Genomic DNA, 21,025 nt, shown 5'->3' on the forward strand with positions numbered 1-21,025 from the left:
AAGCACGTTCATTAAAATATTTATTGACTTCCGGAATAAAGCAACCACATTTTATCAAAAACATTGTTCACATATAACTTAATGAAAAAAATCCAATGATTTTATTTCCCGACCTGAGTGTCCATAAAAACACCAAGAAATTAAACAAGAAACGTAGGCTATTGTAATTTTTTGCATTGTTAGGTTGCATGAGTGTCTTCCATTCACCCTATATGAAATATAAAATGAGTCTTTCTCACAGCATGTTAATACTTAAACTGAAACAGTTGTCCCAATTCTTTTTTAAATGACAATATATTGGAAATAAACTAGTAGTTTCGCCACTATACATGTAACACTTTAATTTCATTGTAGGTTCCCCCACAAATATAAATATTCAGTGCATTCACCATTTCTGTTAGAACTAAAAGCCTCTTTTCCAGTACATTTATAATTTATGAGGGGAATCAATTAATTTACATGGCTGATTTGTTGTACTGCATCACCATAAACATTATTTTACATAAACTGATAGGAGGCAGATTCAAGTTTGTTTATATGACAAATACCCACATAAATCTTTGTGAATAAAATATACAGCCAATAAATAAATAAAAAAATCTGCCATTTTGCTTAAGAATTCAATTTAAATTCTCCTTGGGACTGCATGTTCAAGGCCGTGGGATGGAGGTATGCTCATCTAAGATAGTTTTAGAGGACGTGCAACGTTTTTTGTTTTTTAAGAGTGGTCATTTTTGGATAGATAAAAAAAAATAATAAAAATAATCAAGCCTTGGATTAATATCTGTATGTCAGAAGCAATCAGACAATTGCAATACGATTGAAACAGAACAGTGTTAACGCAAGGGATTATACATTGAAACATCCTAATAACCATCAAAGATGACAATACATGTCTGTCCTTCATGACTGTGACTGGGTAGATATGATTAAACCTTTGAAAGATGTGTCTGTTCAGTGTATGAAGCTAGTGTATTTAACAAATAACTGAATATGAACATTTTACAACCATTTAAAACAATGACTGCAACACTTAAAAACTAAACAGTACAAGCTTCATTACATCTCTTTTTTATCATTTTTAGGATGAAAATAATAGAAAAAGGATTCCACAATACAATCTTCATACAAGTAACCCAAATAAAGGAGCTCTTAGATATAGAGGCAGGTTAAAAATCTTTTAAAAAAATGAAATTTAAAAACATGGCTTTGCTGACATGCACTGTCTAACTTGCCTGTACAGTCTTGATGAAAACATCTCTCCCTTTGCATACAGAAAAAGGAAGGAAGGAACCTTAAGTTCGACGTTTTTCTTTAAAAAGCACTCAATAAATAACACTGTAAAAAAACGGTACAAAAAAGGGCTAAAATATATCCGCTGGCAGTTTCAATTTCATCAACATAAATCCCATCATCATATTTCCTTGGAATTGAGCAGAAGGAAAAGAATACACATTTTTTTGTTCTTTACATTTTTGCAAGGCTCCTAAATTCATTATTGCCGCATGTAAAACCAGAAACCTCTAAACGTGTTGTTACATTTCTCTGCTGTCACCCTGATACTTACAAAAAAATATACATGTTGGGTGAATATAATAAAAAAAGCTAAACTTATGTTTGTTTTGTTTTTTTCTTTACAACACTTTACATGACAAAAATGAATGCATGTGATTTCAAGTAAAATCTACATAAAAATGGCCTCCTGATCAGACACTCATTTGGGTAGTGGTGGAAGAGGGGGAGGCGGTTCTGAAGGCAGGGGTGGAGGTCTGGGATTGTTCCCTCTAGAGCCACTGGAGAACCGGTGGTCCCCGTACTGGGATCTGTATTCAAACATGGATGGCTGCGATGGCTGGACACCTTGCGCGCTCAGCAGTGAGTTCAGCATTTCAAAAGTGTCCTGGTACTCATTAGACTGGGTCCCACCTGCTGAACTGTGCCCATTAGTGTCCATCTTGTCCCCTTTTGAATGTGGGAAAGTACCCTGGTGGTGGGAAAGGCCCAGAGAAGGCAGAACGTCAGAAGCGTGACCCAGAGTTTGTCCAGATGAGGAAGACAAGGACGGCAGCTGGTAGGGGTTCCTGGAGGTCTTGCTAACCTTAGAGGCAGGGTGGGATCCTGCTAATGGATCTTGGGAATGTGTCCTCTTTCTGGAGCTGGAAGAGGATGAAGAACTTGATCTAGAGGAGTCACTTGGGATCTTTTTGCTGCTTCCCAGTGAACCACTGGAGCTGGATGAATGTTTGTGTGAAGAGGAATGATGGTGTTGATGGTGTTGGTGATGATGATGATTAGACCGGTCCCTGTGCTTGTCCCTGCTTTTGCCCTCCTCTCCCAAACCCCCCCTTGGCTTCTCCGGCACTCGGATTTTGACTTTAATGTCTGGATCCTGGCCTCTATCGCCATGCCCGCTGCTGCCGCCTACCGGCATCGGAAAACGCATTTTCAAATGTTTGTCGGAGCGCTCCTTCTCCAAAGGGATTTTCAGAACTATAGGTGAGGGGTTGATGTCAGAGGAAGAGGAGGAGCTGGACTGCTGGTGATGATGCTTCCTCTGCTGACCAATGAGAGCCTGAGCTGCATTGGCATACTCTCTCTTTACACTGGCCTCCATGTTCTCCAGCTTCCTCTTTTGGGCAGCCAGGACGTCAGCGTTCTTGGCCCGATATTCACTCAGTGAAACCTTGGCTGGGGTGTGGACCTCATTGTTGGGTGGCTGTTGTGGCTCAGTTCCAACCTGACCTTTTCCGCTCCACGTCGCAGCACTGCCTGGTACCGCCCGGTCCTTGTCACCCACGGACGAGGAAGAGGAGGCAGAGGGCGGAGCTGAGAGACTCATCAAGCCGGCCACGGTACTTTCTGGCGACACCATGGAGATCATGCTGATCATGGTGTCCCTTTGGTCTCCCTCCTCCTGGACTTTAGGCTTAGCTTTTGGCGTTTGACCACCAGCCTACAGGTGAAGGAGAGGAGGGAAAGAAAGAACAAAATTGTAAATAAAAGTTAAATTGCAGAAAAGCTAATAGAAAATGCGTTGAGAAAAAAAAAAAAAAAGGCAAAAATACCTTCCAGTTTCTAATTCGTTTCAGACGGCTGGGTGTTTTCTCCAGGATTTGAAGAAACTCATGGGTTAGCTCTGCAAAACATTAAGTTTAGAAATCTAAAAAACCAAGTTAAGAAACAGACAGTTCCGTTATAACAATTATGTTTTGTGTATATATATATATATATATATATATATATATATATATATATATATATATATATATATATATATTAGTGCTGTCAAAATTATCGCGTTATTATCGCGTTAACGCAAGGCCATTTTAACGGCGATAATTTTTTTAACGTGAGATTAACACTATGTGGTTTTATGGTACAATTTTCCAAGTACATCCCGCTGCAGCTTGCGGGAAGGCGGGGCTATTTCCCCCCAGTCCATGCATTTCTCATAGGCTTCGAGAGCGGAGCTCCTCAAGGAAAAAAGACGCTCATACACTGGGTGACGCTAGTGCCTTTTCTTTAAGCCCCACCACCAACAAACAAGTAAAGTGTCTGGTAACTAGTAGCAACCTGAAATACGCTGAGAAAACAGATTACTGAGGTGAAATGGAACCTGCTACGGCACTCTTGCCGTCTGTGTACGCAACAGATCGGTATCGTGTGTGTGTGTATGTGTGGGTGAGTGGGTGTGTGTGTGTGTTCTCATTTTTGTTAAGAGGCTGAAAAGTAACTTTCTAGAGTATAGACTACCTCCATCTAGTGATGACGGTCTATTGATTTTGATGTATTGATTGAAAATTGTTCATTATTACCTTGGTTAATTAACATCTAATGTTAACTCTACTAAATTTTATAGCAGTAGGGTAAAATGCTTGTCTTTGTTCAAAAGACTGTATTAACTGTAAAGACTGTCTTTTACATCAGCCTGTTTTCAGGGCCTTTTTTTGCCTACGTATTTGTTATTTTTGGCATAAATCAGTATCTGTGACCTGTTTTCATTTTAAAAAAAGAACATTGGCACAAACCTAGCCTGTATGTATTTTTTTGTATGTCATCGAGAGTATTTAAATGATTTTCAATCAGGAAAAAAATGTGCGATTAAAATGCGATTAATCGCGAGTTAACTCAGGCATTGATGCGATTAATCGCGATTAAAAAAATTTAATCGATTGACAGCACTAATATATATATATATATATATATATATATATATATATATATATATATATATATATATATATATATATACACACGTCCGTCTTTGAACCTAATCTGCCCTTTATTGGATGACAAACAGAACAGGATAAGATTCCAACACATACCGTCCAGCAGCTCCAGGGTAACTGTGGGATCGACATACTCCCACCAGTGTTTTCCATCCGTAGAGACGGGGATTTCCCAGTTGGACCATTTGCAGGCAAGATGGATGCACACACAAGCGACAATAGGCGGACTATACTGCAGGCAAAATGTTGTCAAGTGTAGACTGGGTGGCATCATATATCCAGAAGAGGAACAAAAATCAGAGGGAGAAAAAGAGAAAAAAAAATTTTTTTTAACACAAAAGTAAAATCAAAACTGCATAATCTAAATGGCAGAATACTTGGAGCACATCTACAGAAATTTTTTCACATTGAAACCCAAAAACTTTGAACGCACGTCACTGGGATTTCACACAATAGACCAAACACACAGTATGTTGACTTTTATAATGTCCCTCCCTGAATCTGTTTTTGTTTAAGTTCCCTTTGCTATAGCTATATATATATATATATATATATATATATATATATATATATATATATAAATAAAACATTGTTATTCAATTAAATGAAAGCAGGACAGTCACTGCTACCACTTCCCCAGAGATATTCTGGTTTTAGGTTTAGTTTCAGTAGACAGGTTAGTTCATTGTCTTTAAACCTTTAAATCTAATACTGTTGCCTACTTCCTCTTTTTTTAATGCTTTATTTTATGACATTATTGAACTGTTTTTAAATTGATATTTGACAACGAAACAATTCATTTTGATTTGATATGTAATTCAGTGCTTTTGCCCAAAACAGATTTTCCCATGGCAGACAACAAATACTTGTTCAACTGAATTTTTTGATCGGGAATTTTGACACACTACTAAAAGTTATGGATCATTTATAGAAAAGCACCACTTATTCTATTATATAAAATCCCAGTAACTAACATTAAAGTTTGTTTGTATGCGACCAAAAGGTCACAGAGGCATGAATTAAAGGCACTGTAAATTAAGCTTTCGCATTTAAGTGTTCATATACCTGTTTGTGGCCATGAAGTATGATGTTTGGGCCAGATCCTTACTGGCTGGAATAACAGAAAGGAAAAACAAAAATACACTTAAACCTGGTAAAACCGTTTACTGTCAAAATAAGAATGTAAGCTCTCCCACAAACATTTATAGCAGGGGTCTGCAACCTTTACAATCCAAAGGGGCATTTCTGCCCCGAATCCAGCTGAGGAAAATCTTTTAAAGCCACACTATTTAAAGTACGGAAGAGTATTTTGCTCAACGAAAGAGAAAAATTTGAATTCTGACTCTTTCTTCCATAATGTAAATTTTTTTAACGGAGGGTATATTTTAATATAGTAATACTTTAGGAAAATCTTTTTCAATTATAAAAACAACATTTTAATTCTTACTTTAGGTTTTAAAATGGAAGAAAAATATTAAAAAAAGATTAATACATTTGTTTTTCTTTTACTGGACAGTGAAAACCACATGAATGTAAAGCTGAAAGAACAATAAATATGGGGTTTTAGTAGCCTATCTGTATCTAAAAGCATTATGACTTCTTAAGTTAATAAGTGCCAGCGCATTTGGTCCAAAGAGCCACAGGTTGCAGACCCCTGATCCATAGCTTTAAATATGATACTCACCTCTAACAAGCTGAGTGCACTTGACAACATGAGTGTGAGGGTGATCAATTGTGATTTCAAAAGCTGGAATGAAAAGGTGACAAAGGGTGGAAGAGTTCAGTAAAGTGAGCACAGAATATGGAATATGAACACATGAACCCTTCATTAAATCCAGCTTCCACCCGAAACGTAACATTAAAGTCCCTGAAAATTCAGAAAATTTGTTTTATTAATCCCATCTCAAATTTGAAGTAATGTGTGGGGAAAAAGCGGCCCTTCGTGTGAGAACAAGAGAAATAAGGAGCTGGTTTCAGTCATTTAACAATGATGTGGTTCCTTTTGACATAAAAGTCTCTTTCCAGTGCTGCTAACCACATTTCGTTTCTGTGAACATAAGTCAAGAAGGTTAGCTTTACAGTCTACACACGTTTCTGGAGAGAAACAAAGGGACCCAGTTGTTTTCTTTTTTTTTTTTTGTTTTCCTCTAAACTTACCCAGGGTCTGGAGAATTATGCTCTCAAGAATGACCAGGTCTTGGGCTTGTTGCAGGTAAGCCTGAGGTTGAGAGGACAGGCATGTTACTCACTGGGAGGCCTCTAATTGATGTCAAACAAGAGGTACAGAACATGCTTTGTGGTTTTTAGATGTTAGCCTGTTTATCTGAAAGGCTTCAATCATTTAAACCAAGGATCGGGCAATAAGCACTCGACGCGGTGCCCCGTCCTACAACTCGTCTTTCTCGTTATCCTGAGGATGCCTTGCAGACTACATAATTACCACCACATAGCACAAACGGATACTCTTGTTTTACATCTGCTAGACATCACAATACCTGGGCAACCGAAACTTGTAGAGTTCTGTTTTCACTCTTCTCTCCCAACCCATGCATCAAGCCTCCTAGATATGATTGGGCAAGAAATTTGTCCAACGCTCCCAAATAAAAATACTTAAATTCTGTAAATAAGACCTCAGATTTATTCTCTTCTTTAACCTGAGGCAGGAATAAAAGATAAAAGTACCATAGAATTGGGGAAACAAATTTAGAATTTCAATGAGATTGCTGAAATTTAAAGCGAGAAAGGCCTTGTGCGTCATTATTAAAGTTTGCAGACAAATTACAAAGAGACATTTTTGAGCCGAATTAAAACAAATATGTTCACAGACTATTTTTTGTGGATTTCCAGTTTAGCTACGTGGTCAGCCGACACTTACATCACTGCGTATGTCTGGTGAAGGCTCCTGAGGGTTTAAACATGCGTGTGCCACCTTGATTACATGCTCCAACTTTCTGGGCTGCTCCTCAACCTTTGCTGCGAGGAAAAGGGCAGCCGGAGCAATAACCTAAAGAAAGAACAAATTTTAAGCTCATCAGATTTACTTTAGTATTAGCCGAACACATAAAAAGAAAAAGACAATACTTACATTTCGGTGAAACCTTGTAAATGACTGGACCATGTAAAACCGATGCATATAGACAATAGCTGTATTAATAGTTAGTTGTGATCTGAGACAAGACAGTTAAGGACAACTGAACACAAAAACAATGCAAACAATTTAGACAAAATAGGGTTTGTCTCTTATACAGTTTATTACACATCATCCCTTTTATATTTAAGTTAAAGCTCCCATAGCCTTTAATCTAACATAAACCACTCTATAATACCAGCCTTTAAAAATACTATATCTGTTTACTTTGAAAGTGTAATGTCAGCTTCTTGAAATAGGCTGAAATTAGTTTTAACGACGGCTAAGAATATATTCCGAGATAGGAAGAACTTGAAAACACAAACAAAGCTAATTACCGTCAGCCGATTGCTAGAACATTAAGCAATACAGCTCAGACCTAAATCACAGCTCACATAAGTTATTACTAAGTTGTTAAAGACAGTCCATTTAAAACGATTTTTATGGATATTATAAGGTTACCTCCACTGTTTTTCCTTCTTTCGAATGACTAACACTTAAAGAGACAAAGCTAAAGCTAACCTTCTGGAGGCCTGTGGATCACACAGGCCATGCTAGCTGCGGTTAGCATGTTCGGCTGTTGTCGGGAAACATTAACAAGCCGGTAGTCGATTAAAATCCACAGTGTAGATGTTATACAGACATGAAACATACAAACAAAGAGGAAGCTTCGTCAAGAACACCATAACAACTACATAAAATGACCAAATTATTGGTGGTACCGGCTTCGGGAGAAGCTATACTTTGCTAGCAGTCGAGCTAACGCTAATGTTCGCTACGTGCGACGCACTACGACAAAAGATACACATTGAGCCGCTGCCCCATGTCCTGGAGGAGGTTCGCTGCCTGTTGTCTGTAGGACAGCTCCTTGTCGGGATCAAGTCCAGCTCGCCGAGATGGGCTGTTTTCGATCTGCTGGCGGGTGTAGTACCATTTGTTATTACAGGTTGAAGGGAGAGAACGAAACGAAGCCGCCATCACTGAGAAGGACGAGAGTTTAAAATTTCTCCGCGTCACAGGAACATACGTCACACACCAGGGGAGGGGTGCAGTCCCACTGATGAACAGCAGGTGTCTCTGTTAACCGCCTTGATTTTCAATTTATAGCCTTGTAAAACATACCTTAAAAGGTAAATGATGTTTAACACTATAAAGTGCATGTTTATCTTATATTAATTTCTTGAAAATATAATAAAAACGCATTATTATTATTTGGTGTGCTCATATGTTATATTCATTATTCTATTTAACAAACAGAATCTGACATTCAAAAGAAGCACAGAGGTATCAGGCTACAAAACACCTAAAAGCTTTGCTATTAAAGAGTTTTTGCCTCCTAAATGTTTTTGAATAATTTTTTTGTCACATTAATCTTTCACAAACATTTTAAGGTCAAGGTCCCATAGGGTATTTTGCGTAAAAAAAAAAAAAAAAGTTTTCAGAGGATTTCCATCCTGGGCTCATTTAAAAAAATAATTCAATACAATAAATAGTGGATTAACTGTGTTGACATGGTTTTATTTAGTTTCCCTAACCAAATGCTAGCCTTTTCATAGTCTGACAGGTGAAATTAAGAAGTCAAATAAATTGAGACCTTTTAAAATAGCTTTATCTAATCTTAAAAGAGAATATAGTGTCCAAAACCAATCAATCCAAAAGCAGATGAGAAACATCTTTGACATCCATTATGGAATGGATTATAAAACCTTAGCTTTGGCGTCAGGTGTCCAGGAAACACCAGTATTGTAAACAGAAAAACCCTTATTATGATCTCAAACAGTAAATATTCTCTAGTATTTTCAGCTTTAAGATACCTGGCGTCTCTTTTATAGATGTTACAATGAACCGGGAGTCCAGCCTTTTGTGTTCAGCTTTTCAACTTTTTCTTTGTTCAATTCTAGCTAGTAGGGTACTTCTCCATGGAGATGTTTCTTCTTAGAAACAAAGTTGTCTTTAACTGGAGCAATTGAGACAATGATGTCCGAGGTTTCAGATTGAAAGTTATTTAGCATCAGCAACAGAGATGGAGGGCAAATTGGAGGTAGAGGTCTTTTTGGCTGAGTCACTAGAAATTTTCCTTTAACCAAATTTTCAAAGAATATCACATGATTCTATTGCACTATTGCATCTTCAGGATTGTTAATGTACATTTTTAAAAAGTGTCGCAATAATTAATCAGTCATTATCAACACATATTAAATATGAAAGTTTGTTAAAATATTTAAGAATGTTTCAGAGCAGGCCCTTAGCAGAATAACCACCAGTTTGTGAGCTCAAGCCTAGTGGGATAGAGGAGAGAAATGACAGAATACCAGTTATTTCACATGTATAAGGTTAGACATGAATTTTGAAATGGCTAATCAATGTCTGGCTTAAATTCCAATTGAGATGCTGTGTTTGATCTTACATGGCTGAATAAAAACAATTCCCCAACAAAGAGTGGGTTATTTCAATTCAAGAGGAAAAAATAGAAAACAAGACAGAAGATTCCAAAAATTCAAAACAATTTATTTTAAATTTCAAAATGTTATAAAATGGACAGATAACCTGAAGTAGTATCATGGTGCCTCCTCCATGACAAAGAATTAAAAGGCTGTGTGCTAAATCAAAAGTACAAGTAAATTAAAACAAAATAAACATACAAGGAAACATCTTGTCACCTGAAATTTAGTAAACAACCAGAAAACTGATTTTTCAAGCCATGAACAAAAGAACATTTTTCAAATGAACCATTTGCTGTTTAGCTACATTGGATGATGTCATAAAAAAAAATCCTGCAACTGTCTTTCAGAGTAATGAAATAATGTCTTAATGTGGCCAAAAACTGAACCTGAAAACAACCTTTAACAGAACTTTTCCTAATCTGAGGCCACTATCATCGCTCAACTTCTATGCAGCACTTTTTTTAAATTATTAATTGGCTTGGGTCAAAGAAATATAACCAGTTCTTAACATGAAAAAGCTGCAGGAAATAAAATGTTTATTGCTGCATAATTTTATAGATTAGTTTAAAAGAAACAAAAGAAGTTGGTCTATGCATCAAAATTTTATAGCGAGTAAAAACAGATAAATACAGTATTAGCTTTTAGCCTTCTGGGAAAACAGTCATTTCCAGAATCCACCTCTCAGATATGACCTTGCATTTAAGTGTACCTTTGATTGATAAAATTCCAGTCGTTGAGACTTTATCGGTTGTACAGCCTTAAACAAAACACTACAAAAAAAAGAAAAGAAAAAAAAAAAGACAATCATCTTTTTAAACATTTCCAAATCTCTCTGCACGCTTCATCTTCTTTGCCTGCAGAAAAAAAATCCCAGGAGTGGTGGCATTAATAAGCAGATTGCTTCATGAATTTTTCTAAAGGCTACAGATGAAAAACCAAACTCTACCTCAACGTCCTCTCCTCCAACTGACGGGGCGCTCGTTAAGATCCCAAACCTCTCCTTTCTCTTTTTCAGCTTTTCATCCTCCACAATCTAAGTAAAAAAGAAACAGGGTTTTAAATGTATAATAAAAGGCATGAATCCATGAAAACTTGCTCAAAAGTACTGTTTGAGAAGCATGCAGGCAGGTTAACTAAGCTTTTAACATTTTCAAGCATTATTCTCCAACAGATTTATTTATTTTTTAAAGATCCAGAATAATTGTGAATATTGAAGTGAAAAAAAATATAAAATATCTCCTGACGGTGTCCTTAAAAACAAAAGATCTGCTGTGTATGCCAAAGTTGAGTGTTGAAAACTGAAATGGGAGTTTTTCCAGGAACAAACTTTATCACCTTTTGTGAAACTGAGGAAACGTTCATGCCGAATCTTTCTGCTCGCTTCTTCAGCAGGTCAGCGCTCACCTAAATTAGACAAAAAAAGCCATCAACCAAACGTCATCTCTGCATCAGCTGGAGCCTCAATGATAAGCTGAAGCAGGAGGATGCTTGTGAAAAACTTACGCCAGTTTTGCTGTTTGCAACAACGCCTGTTCAGAAAAAAACACAAATAATAATTATACATTATGAAAAGTGCAGATGTTGTCATTTTATAGCACAAATTCACTGGAGAGAAGCTGAAAAAAAAAAAGATCCCTCTCCTTCTCCAGAATGCAAATTAGACACAATAAGGTTTATTACAAACTATTAAAAAGATCAAGACACTGAAAATTATCCACTATTTTTTAATTATTTAAAGACACAAATTAAAGGGCATATACAAAGAGTCTGCATTTCTCCTATGATCCAAAATATTACAGCATTAAGTACAAGAACTGAAAAATAGGGTTTGCCTGCACTCTGGGTCTCCGAGCAAAGATCCTTAACCCCACACGGCTCCCCAAGGGGATGGGTTAAATGCAGAGAGTTAATTTTGTTGCTCTGTACTTGGGACAGTATGACAATAAAAGTTGGAGGAAAAAATTGATTTTATGTTTTTTAAGTCTGCTCCTAAAGGTGCTCAATGTTTTTCTTTCTTTAGTACATCAGAATTAGATGTTTGTTCAGCAAAGGGCCTGTTAATCACACAGGAGTAGTGGAAGTAAGGAAAGCTCTATAACATCCAGGGCAGCGTACCTTAAAGCACAGGGTTGAAGAGCACTGCTTTCTCTGATGTCTGTTGTGATTTGGTTCCTTATGAACAGATTTATGCATGTTTAAGGAAATATTTTTCCAGCACTGCAACTAATTACCATTTTACTAATCAATCAATCTGTTCATTGTTTATTTCAATACATTAATCAGTAATCAGGTAGCAAAACATTCATTAAAGATCACAGACTTTAAACCAGGTGAAACATTTGGTAACTTCTGGATAGAAGATATAGACGGACCAAAAGGTAATTTTTTCTTAAAGGCAAAATTTGTCTTTCGTACACAAATATATTTTAAATGTTTATTATAATTTTTTTCCCCTTTTTTTGATACTTTTTTGGTACAATTTCTCCTGTGATGGGGTCACTTTGTCAGCTAAAGGCATAATCTCTATACAGAGTCTCTATACTCCAATTAACCAATTACTAAATTATTTGACTATTATTTCAATCATCAAATAAACATTAATTAATTATTTATTAATTTATTAATTAATCAAATTGATTGTTTTAGCCCTAATAATTTCCAATGTGTCTATGAGACCTCAAATAACTATTTACTTTTAACGATTTCTGAGTAAAATTAAATTGCTGAAGGTTTGCCATATCATTTGTTACATCTAGTGTTCACAGCGACATACCTGGGGACGGGCTAGAAGAATCGGACGGCATGCCAAACCTGGGGAAACAAAGCAGAGGGTAAAGTCAGCAATATTTAAATAAACTGCACTTATACAGCACTGTTTATATAGCACAGATAAAACCACAATGTGCTTCACAGACTGCAAGTTAAATAAGTCTGAATATAATATAAATATCAAACAAAGAATGTAGAAATAATAAAAACAATGAGATGGTATCATTAACAGCTTGTCGGGGGAAAAAAAGTAATTATACATTTTTTAAAGAATCAACATTCGCCCACACAGAGATAGGTCACCATTAGTTTTGAACTGGATTTTAGGATCCAAAGAAAGAACAAGGGATCAACATTTAAGTGATGTATGGAGGGGCCTGTTAATTAATGTCAAAATTGAGCGATACTGTAGCGCTGTACCTGGATACAAAACTCATTAGGAATGTATCCATAATACAATTGCTATTGCTTTTCTACATTTCTGGGATATTCATTGAACTTCGGTCTGTGATTCTCTTGAGAAGGCGTTTCTCCGTGGGGAGATTGAAAAAGGTGAGCCTTCCCAGTTCATTTGTTTTTCATGCCTTTAACTATTTGTCCTTTTTATCCAAGTGGTATTGAAAAAGGTATCGAGTATCAAATATTTTCTGCTACTCTTAGATGTAACCCTTGCTATAAACACCTTAACTACCTCCTAAGAAGCAGTAAAGTTCTGCTAATGGGGCCAATTTGAAGTCAGATGTGTCAAAGCTGAAACGCATTTAAAAGTTAAATGATTTAAGTTCCAGACCCCTGACTTAAAGGATCAATAGTTTCCCTCCTTTTCAATACAAACAGCTGTCAACTAAAACGAGAGCTACTTTTGTTACCTTAAGAAAATGTACATGCTTAGCAAGTCATTTAATAAAATAGCAATAGCTTTTGAATCCCTACACAGAAAGAAGCAACTGTAAACGGGCACTTGCGGTTTTTAAATTTTATCTCAATTTATGTTTTCTACCCACAGTAACTTCTCATTGACAGATCAAATTCTTCCAAATTCTAAGCTTTGTGTCGTAAAAAGAATGAATGAAATAAACGTTTACAGTTAAGACAACAGTATTAGAACTATAGTGAGCAAACATAATGTGATGTAAAGTTGGAACTCACCTTGCTGCACGTAAGGCCTTCTTGCTCTCAGCTGATGCTGGCACATTAAAACGCTCAGCTCTTTTCTGTAGTCTCTGTTAAAAAAGAAAAGGTACGTTAAGATCATAATTCCCAGGAAAACCCAGACTCGTTTTATGCGTCTTCCCCCGAAATTGAGTTCTTAGAGCAGAGAGGTGCCTTTTATCTTACGCCTTGAAGACCCAGCTTACCAGGCCTACCCTCCCCCTTCTACCGCATTACATCTTAGACAACCTTTATTGTCATTTTGTATACACTGTGTGTAAACAAAACAATATTTTGCTTAGTACAGTTTTCAGAAAGTAAATGAACATTTCCATTCCAGAAAGTCCAGCAGTGATCAAATGTAAACAGTGTGGGAGAAAAAACACAGTGCAAAAATGTATTGATATGGAAGTTCAGAGCATTAAATATAAGTGGGGCCAATATGCAGTATTTTTGGTTTGGTGTTATCACTGTGATGCAGAGTCTGTGGCATGGTTTAGAGTTTTTTTCAGCTGTCTAATGGCGGTGGGGAAGAAACTGTTGCAGAATCTGCTGGACCCGAAGCAGATCCAGCAAAGCCTATTCCCAGAGGGCAGCAGGAAAACACTCCTTTGTACCCCTCCCTGACCTAAACTGATGTGCTGACTGACTTTTACAATAATCTGTTACATCTGTGCATAGAGGTAAATTTAATTAAATGTTAAAACTTTGAATGATGGGTAATGCTTGCAGGACTTTTCCACCACCATGCAGCCCTATACCTATACAGTGAATTCCATTAGATGAAACAGAAAAGAAAACTTTAATCATTCTAAATGAGAAGACATACCTCACTGGCAGATAATGGAGGAGATATTTTCACCACCTTCTTCTCAGCAGGCCTGAAAAACAAAACAGAATTTTAATCAGGATATGCAGCTTTAACTTTATCTCTTCAGAAACCGCGATTCCCCAAAAGCAAAGACAGACATATCTCTTATAACAGAGAGGAAAGTTCACGAAAATGTGAACGAAAAAGATTTGTGCAGACTGTTTTGAGATACTTACGGCTCACTTTCAATCGCTTCAGAACCATTGTTCACATTTATGGGCTCAGTGCTCTCCACTTTACCAAAGTCCTGAATAAAACAGAAACCTTAACTCAGATACAGACGTAAAGGAGGCAGAGTAAAATATCACATAAGTACAAGTCCTTTTACCACAGAATCCTCAGCCAGGACTTCGTCTACATCCACGTCTTCTTCTGTTGTTCAAACAGTGAAAAAAGACATAAAGGACACAAAAAAACATTAGCAAGTTTATAGTGATAAAACTATTAAGAGAGAGATTAACCTAAACACAGTCAGCAAGCTATAAAATAAACAGGGCTGGGACTATTAACAGGATTAAATAGTCCATTAATTAACTTTAGCTAATTTAGTTAACAGAGTTGTTCTTTCTGCTGAAAGAACAGCTAAAACTGTCAAGAAATCTGCCTTGCTTTTAGAATGAAGAAACATTAGCTGTAAATTTCTACAGAACTCCTCAAGTTCCATTTCTGAGCATTTGTAATTTACATGTTTACACCACTCTTTGCTTTTTAATTATAAATATTGGTCTATTCAATGTGTTAATTTAGAGCAATTCTTTATAGATTAAGATTCTTTATAGTAATTCTTTATAGATTAACCGAAACACAAAACCCATTTGATTATCAATAGCCGTAGCTAGTGATGGGTGAAAGAAATAATTTATAGATTAATTCACTTAATTTGTGGCAAATCTTATTTTTTTCTGTTTAATTTTCATCTTATGCTTCTGTGACATCACCCCATCTTATTTTTTGTGCTTAGATGTAGAGTCATAACTGATAAACTAACAGTTGAACAGTTTCTGTGTTATCCTACATTATTTATATTTGCAGAGCCTGGCTTATTTTTTTATTTTTTATTTTTTTTATCTTACATTTTTATAAGTACGCTGAGTGATTTTTGACAAAGCATTTCATATTATCACATATTAACAGAATAGAAAATCCCTTTATTGTCCCACAATGGGGAAGTTCTGGTGTTACAGCAGCAAAATGATTATAGAAAAAATGGTCACAGAAATATGGACCTTAGAGAGTTAAAAGAAAAAAAAATATGGTACTGAAAGTGTTTTAAAAATATAAACATAACAATATAAATTAACCTTATTTTCATAAATCCCTTCAATTATTCAATCAAAATGTTGCCATGTCATGTTTCCTTGATGTAGTTCAGTCCTAGTAGTAATCCTGGAAACATGTCTTTACAACTGCTAAATATTACAATGTGAATGGTGCTTAGCCTCACCATGTTCGTCCAGATAGGCTTGGAGTCGGGCAATCAGATCTCCTTTATTTCCCTTGGTCTCCAGACCTCGGGCATCGCACTCTTGCCTCAGTTCAGCAAGCTGCAAACAGATGTGTTTTTTTTGTCAACATAGTAAACAGCAGTGAATAAATGTAAATGTTGAGGGTCATGATTTCTGAAGACCCCAACAGGAATCAGAGCAAAAATCTATAGAAACAGCATAATATTAAATCTACACAAATGCAGGGCATATAACATCTAGGACGGAATTTTGACTTTTATGTGAAAAAATCTTTCTATACTAGGGCTGAAACAATTAATCACGATTAATTAAATATTGAAATAATCATCAACTAATTTAGCTACTAATTAATTGTTTACTGGAGTATAGAGACTCTAAAACATGCTTTTAGCTGACAGAGCAACCCACTTAGAGCAGTAATCATATCAACATTTTGCATTTAAGATAAAGACATTTTTTCCATATGCTCTAACGGGAACTCCTGCAGTGGAAAAGTTTAGTTTCACCTGGTTTAATTTCCTAAAAAATATTCTTTAAGGACCCTTTGGCTATCCGAGAAAATAATAGACAGATTATCAGGGAGCTGGCTCAGAGCTCGTCTGCCTGGCTGTGTGTTTCCTGGATGGGGCCGCCTTTTACAGCTGCTTTTCTGTATCTCTGTTTCTGTTTCCTTGAACCCCAGTCGGCCTCAGCAGATGGCCGCTCACACTGAGCCTGGTTCTGCTGGAGGTTTCGTCCTGTTAAATGGGAGTTTTTCCTCTCCACTATTGCTACAAGCATGCTTACTGTGAGGGATTGCATCCGAGTAAATAAGTCGATGCAATCAACTGGTTTTCCTCAGATAGAAAACTTTGAATCCATTCGGCGGTATGACCTGGACAACTGTAAAGTGCCTTGAGACGACGTGTTGTGAATTGGCACTATATAAACTAAATTGAATTATTCGATATGTAAATTAATTGTAAGTTGTAGCCCTAATATATGCATTAATACCAACAAAAATGAAAAACCTGAAGAAAATGGTAAAGAACTAGATCACAAAGTGCTTTGCTTTAAAGGTTTGAAAGGCAGGTGTGAATTCTGTCTGTGTGAGTTTTTTAATGCACCAACAGATCTCTCATTGAAATCATAACTCATCACCTGTATGAATCAGGATTTAAAATTAAAATTATATTAAGGGAGATGGGGATGTATGGATAAAAAATGGGTACGAAATTAGGAAAACAAAGTGGCTAGTGAGCAACCCTACCTAGAGCAGCCTCTTATAAGATAAATATATGGAACATATTCAATGATGGTTATTATTGGACTAAAAAAGAAGCTTAGGATCAAAAAATAAATCCTACAACATTTTTCATTATCAATATTGACATTTACTATGCTACATTTTCATCAATTATTTTAAAGGTGTTCTCAATTTTAGATTTAATTCAAACGCAAACGTTCTGAAGTGTATTTCCAGAGTAAAATGATGTGGGTTGTATCAACTTTAGAGCGGCACAATATTTATTATTACTCAAATTTAGCTCTAAGTTGATTATAATGAACCAACTGAGAATTGCTTTATCCATTGGTTCTTATGGAAATATTTTTTCTGGTAGAATTTTAAATCCCAGTATTTGTTCATTCGTCTCCTGCCTGGCTAATTGTTAGCAAGCGCTCATTGAAAACACGCCGGTCGGAGCCCTCACAGCGGGAGGATCCTTTTAACCCTTAAAAATCTTTATTTAGCCATAACTCCGGAATATTCTTCCATGGCCAAAGCTTATACAACGCATTCCCCGCTTATAAGCCCAGCAAATGAAAATAAAATACACATTTAAAGCTTAAACCAACCTTCAATTTCTGCAGCTCTATCACTTCGGCCATCTTTTTCTGTGTATGCTCCACTTCCTCCAATCAAACAGGAGCTGCTCTCCTTCTGAACTCGACGGTGGGTTGACTCCTCACAGCGCCCCCTGCCGCACATGGCGGTTCGTAAACAACTTTTCGGTGCGCATTACCGCCACCTACTGGTGAGGAGTGTGAATCAGAATGTCCCTATTCATAAAGACTCTCGTATTTATTTGTCTATATATATAATCTCTATCTATAATATTACTTATATATATTATTACTATAAATATATAGTAAATCATCCTAATTATTCCTGTTAATATTAAATATTTATTAAATATTGATAACACTTTTTGACCTTTTCTGCAGAATGTCTATCAAATTCAATTTTACATTCTCCTTATTTAGGTCTCTAACCAAATTCTTCCTTTCTTCTTCATACTTCGTACAACACGTTCTACTTTTTTCGTCTTGTCCACAAAATTCCCATTTGCCTGATATATGTTTCCCTATTTTGAATAATGTATTATTTAATCCTGTATGCCCAAATCTAAGTCTTGAAATAACTGTTTTGTCTCTTCTGCTTCCTTCTGCTATCCTAATTTTTCCGACTTTCCGTTGAATCCTATAAAACCTTCTTCCTCTCCTTTCTTCTTCCGATTGTTTTTGCCACCTTTCCTTCATCCTTTGTTTAATGATACTCTTAATTTCTGTCTTACTTAAGTTAATCATCATTTCAATGGTTTTATTTTGCTTCCTTAGCAATCTTGTCTACAATTTCATTTCCTTTAATCCCTATATGTGCTAAATTAGCTGATCATTCAGTCACTTTTTCATTTGAGTGTTGATTTAAACAATAATGTAATGATACCCAGTTGTAGATTTTTTAATAATTATTTGCACAAGTGTTGACTATCTTAAAACAAAGCAAAAAAATAAAACATAAAAGCTTTACCATATCATTTTTGTACCATCTGACCATAGCTTATATATTGCCTTAGAGTTCCGTTCCCACATATCAAAATAATTCCAGATATCCAATATGCAGGCTTTTAAGTTTGGTGTGTTCTCATTTTACCGGTTGCTTCTGCCTCTTACCGTACAACCCTATCTTTTTGCATCCTCTCTTTCTTTAATATGTTTTGTGTATCTTGTTAGGACAATTATCACTAAAGATGTGTGAGTTTATTACTCCTTGGTATTGGCTGCCTGTTGCGTGTCGGAACTGATGTTTTAATCTAATTAAGACAGTTCTTCTGTCTGGATATACAGTTATAATCTTCATTCTGTATGTGGCAAAGATTTGGAAATGGAATGAGAGAGGTGTCCTTTAGCTAAGAACGGAGTGTAATATTTTGATAAGGCTGGAGCCAAGGATGTCTAATCATCTACTAACAAGTATGATGTAAAATAAGATGATGTGGCAGACTGGAGATGTATAAAATGCCTTTTTAACTGTTAATCGGAGCCACTTCCTGAGAGGTGAGCCCGGAGGTGAGCAGCTGCCTCTTGTACATTCTAAGCAATTTCCCTAATCTGAGTAAGATTACAATTTCTATCAGAATCTTTTGTCATGTCTCCTGGTTATTCAATGCATATAAGTTATGAAATGTTATTTAAAGAGTTTTTCCCAAGTGATCTCTTTTCAGGAAAAAGAGTGTATCCTTTGTAATGCTTTACGTATTAGTTTCCATCTCAGTTACATGAGTTCATTACTCACTCAGCCAATGGACAGCTTTGCATTCTGCACGCACACAAATTTGATTTGCAACTAATGAAGCCCCAAATAAAATTCCTGTGTTTACAGGGGAAAATGTCCATCGTCTACATCTGGAAGCGGAGGGATGGACTGATGGATCTCTCTATGTGTCAGAAATCGGTCCTGTCAGTAACAGTGCGTTCCTCAGCAGAATGTCAGGAGCAACACACCAGGGCAGGACTTGCTATGAATGCCTGCATTGTTTGAAAAGAGGTTTAAATAGCTCTGTAGTTAGGCATATGATACGAAGATAATAGAAAGCTTAATATTGTGACTTTTAAGTTTTGTGGTTTGGGACAAAGCTGGAGGAATGTAAAGAGTCACAAGTGGCTCAGTAATCCTCATTAACTTTTACATTCCTCCATCTCTTTTTTTTTTTTACCTAGGGCATGTGTAACTCATTGTTCAAACAAAATAATAACCTCCTGCTGTGCGCCCAACGCTTACAGACAGACTAATTTTCTCCAAGTATTAAAGCATTAGATGAAGCTTTTGGTAGTCTGAAGACTTTCGACATGTGGAGAACTTAAAGGCATTTGGAGCGATTCGAATTCAGAAAATAAATCTGGCCGTAATTAGCGCTAATCAGAGAGGCTGACCAAAGTGGGTCAGATGATTGTAGAAGAAAATGTTTTACACTGTACTGGAAGGTATCCATACATGCAAACTTAATCATTACTTAAATATTCCCTTGTTTATAACCACATGTGTATATTTATATTTTTGCTTGTTATAGTATAATGAAACTGTGCATAGACTAAGCAAGTCATCCCAGAACAATATTTATAAACTAGGATTTTTTCACACATCTTGTAACATTTTATCCACTCATTGTATTAAGTATATTTAAATGACATTTATGAGACAAACCAGCAACAAAGCAGGCTTTGAAAACATATATTAAAACGAATCCTTCCACAGTTTGACCTGCATCATTTTTGCTATTGAATCTTAGCCCAATAGCTCCCCAGCTATGTCAGATCAGCTCGGAACATCAGTTTTTAAGTCTTGCTAAAGATGTTTGTATCTTTATGGCTGTTGTGAACCCGTATTCTCAAGCCTTTGCAACCTTTAACCCAGGGGTAGGTAACGTTGGTCCTTGAGTGCTTCTCTCCTGCTGCTTTTGCATGCATTCCAGTTCATACACACCTAAAACAAAAGGGCACATTACCTCCTTGGCATGTTAGTAAGTTTAGCAAAGGCCTGGCCATTAACCATTCATTCGTTTCAGGTTTACAAGTGACAGTAAGCTAAAAGTGCAACACTTTACCGTCTAAATTTATCTAGATTTAATTCCATCCATCTACTGACCACTTTCCCTCTTGCTGATGGAGAAATGCATCCCCACAGCATGACACTCCCACTACCATGG

The 21,025-nt window shown here is 36.3% G+C and overlaps 2 protein-coding genes across 3 annotated transcripts; both read right to left on the reverse strand.

The window, feature by feature from the left end:
- Nucleotides 1-7: 7 nt before the first annotated feature.
- On the reverse strand, nucleotides 8-8,371 carry ccnt1 (cyclin T1). 2 transcript variants are annotated; one of them, XM_038309397.1, is made up of 9 exons: nucleotides 8,162-8,371; nucleotides 7,315-7,396; nucleotides 7,105-7,233; nucleotides 6,387-6,447; nucleotides 5,914-5,976; nucleotides 5,295-5,340; nucleotides 4,326-4,489; nucleotides 3,066-3,136; nucleotides 8-2,953 (listed from the first exon to the last, which is right to left on the reverse strand). In XM_038309397.1, the coding sequence occupies exons 1-9, from the start codon at nucleotides 8,332-8,334 to the stop codon at nucleotides 1,715-1,717; spliced, it is 2,028 nt and encodes a 675-aa protein (XP_038165325.1). In that variant the 5' UTR covers nucleotides 8,335-8,371; the 3' UTR covers nucleotides 8-1,714. The 2 variants fall into 2 exon arrangements, with proteins under 2 accessions (XP_038165325.1, XP_038165324.1); XM_038309396.1 differs by having other exon boundaries at nucleotides 5,295-5,349.
- A 1,477-nt stretch (nucleotides 8,372-9,848) lies between these two features.
- Nucleotides 9,849-18,037, reverse strand: LOC119799512 (SAP domain containing ribonucleoprotein). The gene is made up of 11 exons (XM_038309447.1): nucleotides 17,895-18,037; nucleotides 16,037-16,136; nucleotides 14,921-14,964; nucleotides 14,769-14,839; nucleotides 14,551-14,602; nucleotides 13,719-13,792; nucleotides 12,574-12,611; nucleotides 11,304-11,329; nucleotides 11,136-11,204; nucleotides 10,747-10,833; nucleotides 9,849-10,654 (listed from the first exon to the last, which is right to left on the reverse strand). Exons 1-11 carry the CDS (start codon nucleotides 17,925-17,927, stop codon nucleotides 10,613-10,615), a joined length of 636 nt encoding a protein of 211 aa, XP_038165375.1. The 5' UTR covers nucleotides 17,928-18,037; the 3' UTR covers nucleotides 9,849-10,612.
- Nucleotides 18,038-21,025: the final 2,988 nt, after the last annotated feature.

This window comes from Cyprinodon tularosa, unplaced genomic scaffold (genome assembly GCF_016077235.1).
Source record: "Cyprinodon tularosa strain WSP-4 unplaced genomic scaffold, ASM1607723v1 ctg66, whole genome shotgun sequence".
Classification (NCBI taxonomy): Eukaryota; Metazoa; Chordata; class Actinopteri; order Cyprinodontiformes; family Cyprinodontidae; genus Cyprinodon; species Cyprinodon tularosa.

Bases quoted from the DNA above. Each gene is read 5' to 3' on its own strand.
- ccnt1 (XM_038309396.1), bottom strand. From the start codon at position 8,334: ATGGCGGCTTCGTTTCGTTCTCTCCCTTCAACCTGTAATAACAAATGG. The intron at 6,448-7,104 runs GTAAGTGTCGGC...TCTCAACCTCAG, and splicing joins CACCAGACATACGCAGTGAT to GCTTACCTGCAACAAGCCCA. The intron at 2,954-3,065 runs GTATTTTTGCCT...CTTCACCTGTAG, and splicing joins AACGAATTAGAAACTGGAAG to GCTGGTGGTCAAACGCCAAA.
- LOC119799512 (XM_038309447.1), bottom strand. From the start codon at position 17,927: ATGGCCGAAGTGATAGAGCTGCAGAAATTGAAG. The intron at 14,840-14,920 runs GTAAAAGGACTT...TGTTTTATTCAG, and splicing joins TCCTGGCTGAGGATTCTGTG to GACTTTGGTAAAGTGGAGAG. The intron at 14,603-14,768 runs GTAAGTATCTCA...TTTGTTTTTCAG, and splicing joins GAAGCGATTGAAAGTGAGCC to GCCTGCTGAGAAGAAGGTGG.